This window comes from Ptychodera flava, chromosome 17 (genome assembly GCF_041260155.1).
Source record: "Ptychodera flava strain L36383 chromosome 17, AS_Pfla_20210202, whole genome shotgun sequence".
NCBI lineage: Eukaryota > Metazoa > Hemichordata > Enteropneusta > Ptychoderidae > Ptychodera > Ptychodera flava.
In genome coordinates this window covers 33,703,041-33,717,160 of record NC_091944.1, presented here as the reverse complement: position 1 = coordinate 33,717,160, position 14,120 = coordinate 33,703,041, and the positions used below count along the sequence as shown (strand labels likewise).

Here is a 14,120-nt window from a genome sequence, read left to right as displayed (position 1 = left end):
CAGTTCACAAAATCTGCGCCGTTGTCATGACCTATAAATATGATTTGCTTTTTTGCTTCCACTTTCAGCCACACCAAAGGGGTTCGATTTTACTGAAGTGCAGAGTACATTAAGTGAAATAGATGGTGTGAAATCTATCCATTCATTACATATATGGTCATTGACAATGGGTAGGAACGCACTAGCAGTACATTTAGCCATAGGTGAGTCATTCATCGATTTTGGTCTCTGGTATTGAGTTGAGTTCACAACATATTGATTTCTTTCTATCTGTTCGCTGCACATATTGCAGACTCAATAGTCTCCATTTGTAAGTAGGCAATGATGCTTCTTACTCGGCTTGTTAATATAAAAATATTCATCAGTTGTTGACCAAGACGACTGTTCGAAAAACAATACAGTTTAATATTTATATGACTTAAATGAACTGTTGCATGTTGGAATTCCGCTATAATTGAAAATTACAATCTTTACGAGCGATATTTGTTCGGAATTTATGTTTAGCGGGAAGACATAACGTGGATCGAGACCAGCAACTCACCAATAAGATCGACCAAAACTTATTTTTATAATCAGCCCAAACTGTAAAACCTCCGAGCGAAGACGACACAGAGGTGATTAACAAAGACCGGGAAAGCACTGTGACTGATTTAATCTTGTTTTCTGCCATCATAGAATCACCGACAGAGGGCAAAGAGGTGGACCCACAAAGCGTGTTATCAGAAGCTGCCAGGATACTTGAAGCACGGTACAACCTTCACGACACAACTATACAGATAGAAAACTATAGCGAAGGCATGGAGACATGTTCTCAGTGTAGAGCACCCCTGGATTAGACGACAGCTAGCAAATAATAAGAGAAAAGATGTACTTTTGTAAATTTATAGAATAGATTTATGATCTCTTTTAGCCAGCTGGCTATGTTATTGTCAATATTCGTGTTTATCCTACCGTATGTCATCATACTATCAACGTGCGGATTGGGGTTTTTTTTTTGGGGGGGGGGGTGACTTAAAGCATATGTTAATGTGTTAACAGAGTAAAATGCAATATATGTGTTGAAAACGAAGCTTAGTTGCCGTAGATAAATCTTTCTTTCAACGGATTACACAAAGCCACATAGTCCATGATTGAAAATGACCCGAAGGACAGTTTATTATAAGTAGCAGCGGGTACTGACGATTGACAAATTGATAATATTCAAATATTTACACATGATTATTACAATTACAACGGACAAATTCAGTGGAACCGGTCTTCTTCGTGGGTTAACGTCACATTACATTCCGTGCATAAGCCGCTATTGATTCCACCGTGACTCCTATCATAAAAATGCAGTGTCACTTTAAAGGGCGTGGATCGTCTCTTGAGCATTCGCGAAATGTGACACCTACGCAACGCTTGGTATATACCGTGGCATAGCTCACAACACTGTATTTTACAAGGGATTCAATTTAGTAAAAATGTACGCATGTTTGCATTATTTCATTTGTGATGTGAACAGAATACGCGCACGTGAATGTTTGGTCCGAACAAATACAAATAACTATTTAAGCTATTTATTTTGTTCCAACATTGTCATAAGAAAAGAGCGGCACAGCGAGACGTACCGTACAGTGTGTCTGTTTTCGCGCACAAACTGCCGTGCGGTTGCGAAGACCTGGGCTGTTAAATACGTTCATTAAAATGAAGGTGGTAACTTTAATTCAGCAGACTGATCAGTAGAAACTGCTTCTTAAAAAGTATCAGCATTAGTTAGTGACACAGAAAAATGCGGAGAGCATGCGCGAGTGATGACGATCTACGTCCTTTATTGAGCGAAACAAGTGACCCAATCGCTATGAAAAACGATATTTTTCATTTTCATTTTTTTAAAAATTGTTTGCATACATATACAACATATGGCCATGTGGCATACCAAATTATGCAAAGGTTTGTTTGCAGGAAAAGTGTTTTGACTCTGTCAGTAAAATTGCATGAACTTAAGAATTGAAGTTCCAGAATGTACGCTTGATGAATAAATACAAAGTAGTGTTGCGTTAGTCATTCAGGCTTCTTTTCAAATATTTCGAATAGTTTATTACCAAACAGCTGGCTGGATTAAACACGTGAAGGCCCCTGTGGAAAGTCAATGAATACAAATCAGTGTTTTGTTGTCAGATGTATCAATTGTATATTAGATTTCGGTACGGACTCAATACAACTGTACGGCAGCTGTCGACATATTTGATTGTTTCTCTCCTTATTTGCCCTAAAGGTAATACACGTCTCCATAGTCAAGTTTTTGCTCAATTTGTAATATTTTTAACCATTGGCTGTCACAATCGAGAATAAAAATAACGCGTCGCTATGCAAATTTAGGGTCAGAGAACCAAAATACCTTCAATTCATCAACGTCTGAAATTTAAGTAATGATCGCTACATACGCGTTAACGCTAGGAGGGAAAATCTGCCTTTATTTCAGCAAAAGTAAAAAAGCAAAACTTCATTTATTTAATATGTTTTGATATGAGTCCTCAAAAGGAACATACTGAAGGGAGGGCAATACTGTAGAAAAATTGTCAATTCTTGTTTATTGTTACATATTTTGTGATTTCTTGATGAACCACGTCGCGTTTAACGCCAGTATATCTTCAGGGAGTGCGTGTTATCGTTGGAGGGGAGCACTGATATCATAATCAAATATTTATGTTCTATATACGCGAGCTTCCACGAACATGGCCGATCCCACGATCTGCAGCAACTATTCGGACTGTGAATCTTTAGCCAGCTGGTGAATAAATTCCAAAATTAAATGGAAATTCTATCGTAGCTTCTGATTAAAGTATCTATCTATGCAGTTTGCATGGTGTTGACTATATTTAATTGTAAATAGTGGGATACTTGTAACTCAATACTTGTCTATAATTGTATTTACATATCCGCATGCACATGTATATACAAGAAATATGTTTTGACTTTTGAAGATAAATCTGTTTACATATCACTGAGAATCCAAAGCAACGATGTAAATATGGATGTTCTGAAATACGAAATGTCGATTTATGTTAAACCTCTCGGCACATTTACAGGGGAGAACGAACGAACGATCTATGTCATAGTGTAATGTCAAAATTTACTAAAATGTGTTATTTTGCCAAGCGTCACATGTGTGTTGGAACCACAATTGAAGTGAAGGGGAGCAACGTAGAACCTAAAAGGTTTCCAGAAGCTCATATGTATAATCATCGTATTTGTCTTGTGCATAATATCTCTCGAATGATTAAAACATGTCAAAATATGACACCCTCTGTGAGTTTCAAGTAAGGGAGTTTGCTTTATTCACGAAGAGAGTTCCTTTTGAGTTAGTGATGTTCTAAAAAATCTTAATATGAAATTATATTCACATTTCTAGAATATCACAGAAATTTATATTACGTATGCCTTTAGCAGTTACGCAAATTACATTGCGCCTTGCCCGTCTCCAATAGTCCCTCTTTGGTTTCAAGTTGAACTTGACGATGAGAATAGGAAATGTGAAGCGAAAAATATGTATAATTATTCAAAATGAGAAGAATACATTTCAGTTCACCAAACTCTCCTGCATGTACAGGAAATATCAACTCAGACAACCGGATCAACATTCTGCCAGGTTGAACATCTTTTGGATCAGGTATTAAAAACGGTTTGTCACACGTATGATGTCATCACTTGCATTATGATGTCATCATTAATATGTATACACACAACAACAGTAGCTTTTTAAACCTCCGAATCAATTTTCTCATAGGCTCACGTACTGTATGATATAACTAGCAATGGCAATACATGCCTGTGTAATATGTAAATGTGTATATGACTAAAAGTATATGTTTTATGGCTTCATCTCATAATCTGCCTGAAGATTTCATCACATTTAATAGAAATCCTTTCTTCCGGATCTGTATGAACTATTTGTAATGTATATCTTTTCCAAATGTTTCGTTTTTAGGCCATTTAAAGAAAATTCTTTGTTTGCCGTTCCTTGATTTTTGAAACCTACCAGCCAGCCAGGAAAACAAACACAGACAAAAAACACAAGTGTATTAACATAAGCTCATTATTTACTTGTTTTTTTTTTTAAATGATATTTTTATTTGTAATAGTGTTAACATTGTATTTGCTTTCTTATTTTTTCTGAAAACCTACCAGCACGCTGACGGCAAACAAATAATTTTATTTAAGCGCCTTATCAACAGATTACATACAGTAATATTCGTTTTGCTCTTTCGTTGTATTCGGTCAGCTATTGTGCGAAGGTATGTAACACAGTTGAAAGTGCAATATCTAAGCTGATGTCCTAATATTTAAATGTACGAAATTATTTCTCAAAGAAGCAAAATTAATCCCGACTTGCACACTTCTTGCTGTTACTTCCATTGTAATACCCTATAGAATTATGTTAGTTTGCGCATCGAAATCTAAGACATACTTGCCTCAAAAACCGTTCTTTTTCGAAATCAGGAATAAAAAGTGGGGGTGTTGCCGTTTAAAAGAGAGAAAAAATGCCCAATATTTACGGAAACTTTAAATACAAAATGGCCGCCAACCTTGAATAAACTATATCGAAAGAAAAATAACATTTTCGATTCTCCCCTCCCCTCCCCCCCCCCAAAGAAAAAAGTCGGTAAAAATTTAATTACTCCAAAAGCTTCAAAATGAGCCCCACGAGTGGGGGATAAAAGTAATGTGAGAGTTCAAGAATCCGAATATTTGTCCCCGAGTCACATTCTACCTTAGTTGAAAAACAGCGTCTTGATAAAAAGAATACAATGCCATTTTAATATGATGTATTACTATTGACCTTCGCATATTGGGACGGAAACAGGGGTCTGGTCATGCCCTGGAATAAAAATAATTGCAGTTAAATACATGACAAAGAGGCTTTTTTATCTTCAAGAATATATAATACATTAACAACATTTATTTACGTGTGAAACATTTATACTTACTTTAAATGTTGTCGAAAGTTTGAAAGTTTGCCCCCACCCCCAGCAATGTGGCAATATGGCCAACCTTGTCTATGGTTTGAAGAGCGAGGGAAACTTGCCATGGTATCTCAAAAGTGTCAATAAACTTTTGACAATATTTTCTGTTTTGATTCTAGAAAACAAATGTTATATTTTTATTTTTATGCCTTACGCATGTTAAAATACTAAGTATTTGCCTTGAAAACAAAATACATTGCGTGCAATATAATACAACGTTACTGTTGAAAATGAACTCTGACCTGTGCTAATTATCCGTTTTCAACTATAAGATTGGACGTTGAAACCATACATGCTGTGTTGATAAATTGAACAACAGGTATTTGAGATGATTTTGGGATTACGCCGTAAAAACATCTTTATAAACAGTAAAGTTACAGGAAAATACTTCAAAAAATTAAGGTTTTAAACGCGCTAACCTTACACTTGGCTGAGTGCTTATCAACACAAGAAAAGTCAATGGTGAGGGCTTACTAAAGCTTAGACTGATAGAAGCTTTTGTGTTATTCAACATCATCAGTTCAGGGCCCTTATAGCAGTCATACTTTCTTTACAAAGATGTTATCCACGCGCGATTTTATGAATTCCTGGACTACCTCACCAGGCAGATCTGATTGATGGATCCCATGCTATGATAACTTAGGAAGGAAGGCGTTCCTGCCACGTAGATTGGGTTTACAGCGAACTTTGCCATGACAAAAAGTTTTAGCCCGACTGCATGACCTTCTGCAGATGTCGAGTTCAGAATGCACTTAGAAATGTATGAAATACGAACAAAGAGTACAAATTTTGTGATTGAACAACACTTAATTTTAACTTTTAGTATAATTATGTTCAAAGATTAGCCGAAATTATGCTTCAACTTCGGCACTCGCTTATATCGCTCACTTTGACGCCTTGCTATGTTTCAAGAGATATTGTTTTTCAAATTCGTTAGTATTTGCTGGCAGATGAATTCGTTAGTATTTGCTGGCAGATGAATTATTTGTATGATATGACTAAGTGCTGTGCAATTTTAGACAAAAAACATTATACACATATTGACCTGCCATGAGGGTAACAGCTTACGTTTGTTTACCTGAGAAACGTCCATAACAGTTTGTTTCATGAGGCCGTAGGTCGGGGAAACTAACTATTTTGGGCAACCATGCATGCCAGAGGAACACAAACGTATGTCATTACTCGAATATGACTAGTCAATACGTGTTATTTAACACACCTCATCCAATGTTCTCGCCGAAAAGTCGAGAAGTTCCTCAATATTCTTCGAATTCGCTCGTCAAGGCCGCAGACGACACAGATCTTCACACGTTAGAATGTGCGCATGCGTTGATGTCACAGTCAAATTTCCCTAGTCAGTTCCGAACTGTTTAATGGTTAACAGTTTTGGAAACTGTTATCGGGTAACATGCTCTTTGCATATATCAGCGTGAAAATGATGCATTCTACTTGTCAGTTAATTAACGAATCACAACAAAGTTTGGACGAAGAATGGTACAATGGCATCTGTGACTTTTTCATTACAATACACCTCAACCAATCTCTGTCGTGATTCTTTAGTTTGTTTTTAATATCTTGGTATGTATCATGTTGGTGCTGATACATGTAAATAGTTGATTGCCGAAAAGGTTGACCGTTTTGAAAACTGTTAACCGTTTAACAGTTCGAACAACTGTTGACTGGGTGAAATAGAAAGTGCCGTCTACGCATGCTCACATTCTAGAACACCTAAAGGAAGATGGTTACGGCGTCTCACTTCGACTGAGATCAATGACAGCAGAAATTTTCAAATTTTCAGTGAGAAAATTGGATGAAGTGTGTTGTAATGGACATACTGCTTGGTCTTATTCAGTAAGCAGCATAGTTTGCTTTCCCTCGGGCCTGAGAGTCGCCCACAACAGTCTGTTTCCATCGGCTTGTGAAACACGCAATTTTGGGCGACTGTATAGTTGTAAGCCATCGGGCAAACAAATGTATGCTGTTTTGACTCATGGGCTGTCAATTTGTATGCTACAAGGTTTCTGTCGATCCTTCGATACAACCGCAGGCCACTATTAAAATCCATTCAAGCGTGAATACAGATGATTTTAGTTACTGTTAACGATTATTTGAACATCAAAAGGAAAACGACCAAACAAAGCATAAATTTAGATGTTATATTGCTTCGACATCATAGCTACTATTTAGTTTACCGATGTGAAATGATGACATTTACCGATGAATAGTTTCCAACAATAATGGCTAAGAATGTTGAATTTACGAATATCAATGGAAATGTACATTCTTTGTTTCTTAAGAAACTGCTTTTGAATGTCTATAAAAATAAATAAATTATCCTTATCAAACTTTTCTTGAGTGTATATTGACTGGTGAGAAAGAGAAACGTTGTTCTTGTTGCAACATGGTAATGAATTGTCACACAATTCTAAGCAAATAAGAGGTGCGATAATAGCAAGATATACATCGATCTTGTGACAAGCCTTAGGTTAATCGGCTGGATACGTCTGAGTATTGATTCAGGATAGAATATTTCAGGGTAAAATTACCAACAGGCGACTACATTGGATCGAACTGCAAAACTAAGTGCAGGTTTGAATAACATTCGCTTTATCATACAGTAAAGTGGCTCCGTACTAGTAAAAGTAGTCACATCACATGTTTCGTACAAGATATAGAATCTGCAGAAAATCTATTTAATTTACCATATGATTTTAAAGATATATCAGGGCTCAAAGTAAAACGTAAACAAAGTGACGCAATGTGGCTTGGAAAGAACAATTGGAGGAAAGAAACACCATTGGGTCTAAGGTGGCCAGATGACCCAATTGAAATAGCTGGTATTTACATATCATGTGATAAAAGAAGACACTGAACATGAACTTGCAGAGCCAATTGTTACGTGCAGAGAAGACGAACAAAAGGGTGAACTCAGCAGTTAACGTTTAAACAAAATTTATTACGAAAATAAAACTAATTGCTAAGTCAGGGATAGAGTACAAGCTTTAAAAGTGTACAGACTACTTATCTCAGCTGGGACGGCAAAGCTCCAGTCTCAGAGTTGTAACAGTCAGTCGGATGAATGAACAGTCCTTTGGCTTGCAGGCTTGAAGCTGCACAAAGTCCACAGTATAAATCCAGCGTTGACAGTGAAGGTCTTGAAAAGTCTTGAGAATGACTACTGCTGGAGTTTAGTAACACACAAGAGACACGATCCCAAAAGTCTGACTGGAAGCTGTGCACGTCCTTTTATAAAGGCATATAAGAACAATCTAGAACTTTTATGACATGCTAATTACTGTTCTAAAATTATCTCCCTTACACAACTAATCAACTTTCCAGAACATTCCAAACATGACTAATTGAATTCAAGGTTGTGAGGTCATCAAGGGCAGTGACCTTGAGAATGTTCTAGACTAATTGAACTCAGGTCATGATGAGTGTGGGGTAAATGACCTACATAACACAATAGAAAAATTCAATGCAGAAATGGAATGCAGAGATCTGACCGTGTTGGGTAAAATTCAAATTATTAAGAGTTTAGCTATTTCCAGAATCCAGTATGTTATGAATGTGGTTGATATATCACTTAATAGATTGACAGAAATTAATAGATTGTTATAGAAATTTCTGTGTAAAGGTCCTGACAAAATAGCTATAGAAAGACTATGATAGGTGACATACGACAAGGTGGAATTTCAATGCCAGGTATCAGCTCCATATATAAAGCCAAAAGTAAAAATTGGACCAGAAAATAATATTTTGGCATCACCATCAAACACCCTTGGAAATTGTTCGGTTTTTTTTCGAATTGGAAAGAGTAGGTGGCATAGAGATATTACAAAACTGTAATTTTATAGTCAATGAGCTTTCGATTAAATTTTCTAGTTTCTTCAGAAACATGTTACAAGTTTGGTCAGAAATTAAATAATCAGTTGACAATAAGAAAGACTTATTAGAACAAATATTTGGAATAATCAAAACATTTTGCTTGCAGGGAAATCAATAATTTTCAAAGAATTAATAACAGTTGACATAATGTACATTGGACAGTTAGAGAAAACGGTCAAATACTATCATGGAGTGAGATATGTGAAATGGGAGTACCACAGTCATTATCTTACGCTTGTTTGGTCTCATCAAATCACTTCTAAATGATTTAAAAACAACATAGATACTGCAAAAATTACCAATTTTACTGTTCCTGAAAGAGACATTACTTTGAAGTGTGGTAATGTATCAAGGGATATAAACAGTTGCTTCACTAGGAATGTGTATAAAGACATTGTAAATCTTTTCTTCATCCCCCAAGGTCAGAATTGTTTTTCACAGTAATATTAAATGAGTTTATCGATAATTTAGATACTTTATACCAGTTACCTTACAAAATAATAATAGATAATAAGATGAGAGCCTCCCAGTTTAAAATAATGCATGATATTCTACCAACTAATGTTATCCTGTCAAAAACAACACCACCAAGAGTTGATTCTGAGAAATGTACATTCTGTGAGAAAACTGATGAAACTTTAACTCATCTTTACCATGATTGTGAAACTGTATTGGAATTTTGGGATGGATTATACATGCTATGCGGGAGAAAATTAGGATTATCAAATATTCCATATGCAAGACAAATTCTTCTTGGTGCTGGACACTTTTCAGTACTGTTAAACTTTGTTATACTTGTGGCAAAACGACATATCACGTTGTAGGAAACAAAACCCAGATCTGTTGCTTTACAAAAAAATTCTTGAAAATATTAAAAAAAATGAATTTCACATAGCTGTAAGAAAAAGTAAGCTGAATTTATATACCAGAAAATGGGGACAGGTTTTGAAGCTTGTAACTTGACAACTTTTTAACACTGACTGTGCTTGAAACTCAGATCCTTACCTGTTACACCATGACTGAGGTGGAACGTGCCTGGGGAACAGATATTTCGACTCTAAAACTTTTATAATTCTTTTGTTATCGACCACTTGTTGAGGTTCATTTTTAAAGCTCTTAGTGTAAGAAAACTCTTTACCAGCTTAGTTTTTCAAAAATCGAAAATGTTATTTTTCTCAATAGAGCTAACACGGGGATGGCGGCCATTTTGAATTTCACATATTGGTAAATCTTGGGTAATTTGTTTCTCTAGCACCAAAATTTGCGAGGCCACCCCCGATTTTTATTCTTGATTTTGAAAGTGACTGATTGAATGATTCCAGCGAAAGTTAATTCTTCTACTTTCTAGGCGTATACTACCTTAAAGGGACATTGGCTGTGACTTTTGGCTGTTGAACTGGCCGAAGGTTGCGGCTAATGGAGCTTTAAAATTATGTGGATCAAAGACATTGCTTTATCAAAACATGTTATACACTTTTAAGAAAACCCAATAAAATTATTTAATACAAAAAGTAGTCACATAGAGGGTTATATAAGGTTGTATCGCCAAACAACTAAGTACATTTGATTCGGTAATAGCATGCCCGTCTAACGATTCAATAAAGACAACAGAGAAAAGGGTGACACTCTTATGGGCGACATATTAAGACCTAAATGTAGTTAACGAAATTAAGCTTATGTCGTACGCTATTGATCAACTCTCCGTCAGAAAAGTTTAAACAATTCCCGTTAGAAATCAAGAATTAAGATCGGCGGTCACCGTGCAAAGTTTAGTACTAGAGAAACAAATTGATTATACAAAAATTAACTGACATTTGAAAATCAAGATGGCCGCCATCCCTGTATTAACTCTATGGGGACAATTTAAAATTTTCTCGGTGAAAGTTTATTCTCGGCGCGAGCTTCAAGATGAATCTCCACAAGTGGTACACCAGAAAGAATGCTGTAAATTGTTTGGGAGTGAATATCTGTCCCAGAGGCGCATTCTAGCCTATTTTGCACGTACTGTACTCACAAATCAACCATCGGGCATGAACCATTCTCTTGCGAGTAGACCAAGAAACTGTGGTTTGTACAGGAATAAAACCACCAAAATCCTTGCAAAGATGTACAAGTTAGTCACTTGGGTCTCTGGTGTTTCACCAGGTTTATTATATCTCTGTAATAACACAGCAAAACCAGTGGAAGCTCCAAGGAAAAGTCATATCAATCACATTGTAAATCCTGTATCCATATTTACAAATAAAATTCAATTCCGAACTCTAATCGTTACAAGTCAATGTCACTATGAAAATGTTTCAGATTTTATTGAATTAACCCTGTGATTTTAAAGCAATTTTTACAAATTATTGTTATAAAACGCCCGATTATTCTTTCTCAACAGCTAGGGGTAAAAATGTAAAATAACATCGACGATAAACTATAGTTTCTGTTTTGAATCGTTGCGCATCTGTCAAGTTTAGAAAATACTGATTGATCACCAAGCACATATAATTACTTGAATGTTTGAATGACCAAACTAGAATTAGTTACCTGTAAATCAAATTCTTGTATTAGTACTGTAAGTTAGTCATGCAATCTTAAAGAAACGGACAGGCAGAATCTGACGGGGGCGGTGCCTAACGCCTCAAGGTTTTCACTGTCTCAGTTGTGTGTAATTTCATTTTTCTTGACAGCGTTATTACAGGGATGGCGGCCATTTTGAATTCAAATAAAGAGGGCTATTAATATATGTATGGTTTGGTTTTGCAACGCCCTGCTGGAAAAATGGCAATTTAAACCCTGGACTCAAGATTCTAAATTTATACGGTACTTCATCATATAATACAAATTATATTCCCAGGGTAACAGCTGCCATAATGGCAGACTGTTAACACCTGTTGCCTTTAATAGTAAACAACGAGCTGTAAACTTTCACAGCTGGTTTTGATATGTCGGGATGTGTCAAGCATATTAATAAAATATTTCCATTTTCTTAATACTTCTTTTAATTAATGCTCGAAGACACCAACGATTTTAGGGGTGGAGTGAGATTCTCACCCAGCATGCTTTGTATGACACACGCCTTGATTAACACCTGGACCTCGTTAAGGTAGTATACGCCTTGAAAATGAAACGCTTACTTTTGCTCAAACTTTCCTCGAGGAATCTTTCAGCCATGCTCTTTCAAAACCAAGAATAAAATCGGGGCTCACCGTGCAAATTTTGGTACCAAAGAAACAAATTACCCAAGATTTACCGATATTTGAAATTCAAAATGGCCGCCATCCCTGTGCTAACTCTATGGAGAAAAGTAAAATTTTACAATTAAAAAAAAAAAAAACAGTTAAAGTCTTTATTACTCCAAACGCTTCCTAAATGAGCCCCCACAAGTGGTAAATCAGAAAAGAACTGGAAAAGTTTGAGAGTCCAAATGACTGTCCTCAAGGCGCATTCTACCTTTAAATCATACAGCGACTGATTTTAAGAAACCTCATACTGAAGATAGTGATCATGCAACCAGCAGGAGGCTGTCAGCAAGCTCGTGTTCAGAGATTCACCTGAGTTTTATACACATAAATACGTGATTACAAGATATTTTGTGTACAATGTAAACATTGGGCGAAAGAGAAAGTTATTCGTAAATTAAGGTTCCCTAACTGCGCTTTGCAAAGAATCTGCACCAACCTTACCATTTCCCCCTCCCCCATGATGTCTTAACCGTCTCCCCAATAACGCAGGCTGCCTACAACCCTCCCCTCAGCTTGACACTACCATTTCTTTGCATATAACGAACACATATTTACAGATCTTAATACGTATCTGTATCGTATTCTCTAGTAACATAAGATATCGCCATCACAAGCAGCAAAAGCCATCATGTTCTCAGCTTTCTGATTCCAGCAACGTTGCATTAGAAATATGTCACTTCTTTGAAATGGAAAACTCACAACACAATTGCAAATCTTTGTTCTTTTATCTGACTTATTGAAATTTCTTGTATTTTCAGGTATTTTTATACTGATTGTAAACAGTCTGATTAAACACAAAAACAAGCATCGCCATGAACACATAAAAAAAACTCATACTCGGTTACAGATAATGTTCCTCTAACGGTGTTAAGTTAATCCTTTATGATAGCACAGTTAAAATCACCAGTAAAGCCATATTTGATGATTATTGTGAAAACTTTCTGAAATCCGTACGACACCAAAACCAGGCTGGAAAGCATTCAAACCAAGTGTCCAAATAGATGAACGGCAACAGGTAGCCACTTGATACAATGTCTTCTTTATAAATTCCGCCATTCCAACCGAGGAAGCATTCTGATTCGCTTAAAGCTCCGACATTTTCGGTCACATGACCAGATATTACATGGACGTCCATAATACATTGGGAATAAACATGTTCACTACCAATTTGTTTGAAGTGCATATCCATGTGTCTTCGTTTTCTTTTCCTTTCTGTGAGGCTGCTCCTTGGGTAAAGCAATATTCAAGGACACCCTCAGCTCTGCCCCCCAAAAGAAAAACTGTGCACGCAAAGTTGTGACAAATCCATTAAAGTCGAATGTGTCTTGGGGACAGCTTGTCAAATTCTAAAATATTTACAATACTTTTCTGGTCTATCACATGTGGGGTTCAGTTGGAAGTGCTTTGAGTATGAAATCGAAAATTAATTTTTTTTTTCCCAACAAAAGTTAACACAAGTATGGCTGCCTTATTGAATTCCAAATCTCAGTAAATGTTAGGTCATATTTCTGGATCAAACATTTGTTCCGTGGCACCTGATTTTTGTTCTTGATTTGGTAAGAGAATGGTTGGAAGTTTCGTTAAGGAAAGTTTCAGCAAACGTTTAAGTCTTTTACTTTCAAGGTGCAAACTTCTTTAAGCATATTACGGACTTCCCACCAACACACATATCAAATTGTACACTGTATGCAGACCTATGGTCTGTGCATTCTCAAAGACACAGACCCGGACATACATATCCTAATGGTGGTATTGGCACCACTACGTACCCGATAAAGCACTTTGGTGTTGAAATGGAAGACTGACAAAACCACAGTGATTTCCCATTTTTCCTGTTTCTGCAATACTATTCAAAAGTTTGACAAAAATATGGCAAAATAGCATAACAGAAGACATGAAGTGTACTGACAGCATTGGCTATGATGACATCAGATTGTCCAACAACATGCTGTGTACAACCATTTTGAAGTGCACTGCCAATTATAACCATAATGAC

At 36.3% G+C, this 14,120-nt stretch overlaps 1 protein-coding gene across 1 annotated transcript in view; it reads left to right on the top strand.

The window, feature by feature from the left end:
• Positions 1 to 7,351, top strand: part of LOC139116114 (proton-coupled zinc antiporter SLC30A2-like) — a 68,604-nt gene extending 61,253 nt beyond the window's left edge. Inside the window, 2 exon segments of the mRNA XM_070678659.1 lie at positions 69 to 203; positions 676 to 7,351. Of these exon segments, the coding sequence (XP_070534760.1) occupies positions 69 to 203; positions 676 to 836 (296 nt within the window). The 3' untranslated portion in view covers positions 837 to 7,351.
• The last annotated feature ends 6,769 nt before the right edge of the window (positions 7,352 to 14,120 follow it).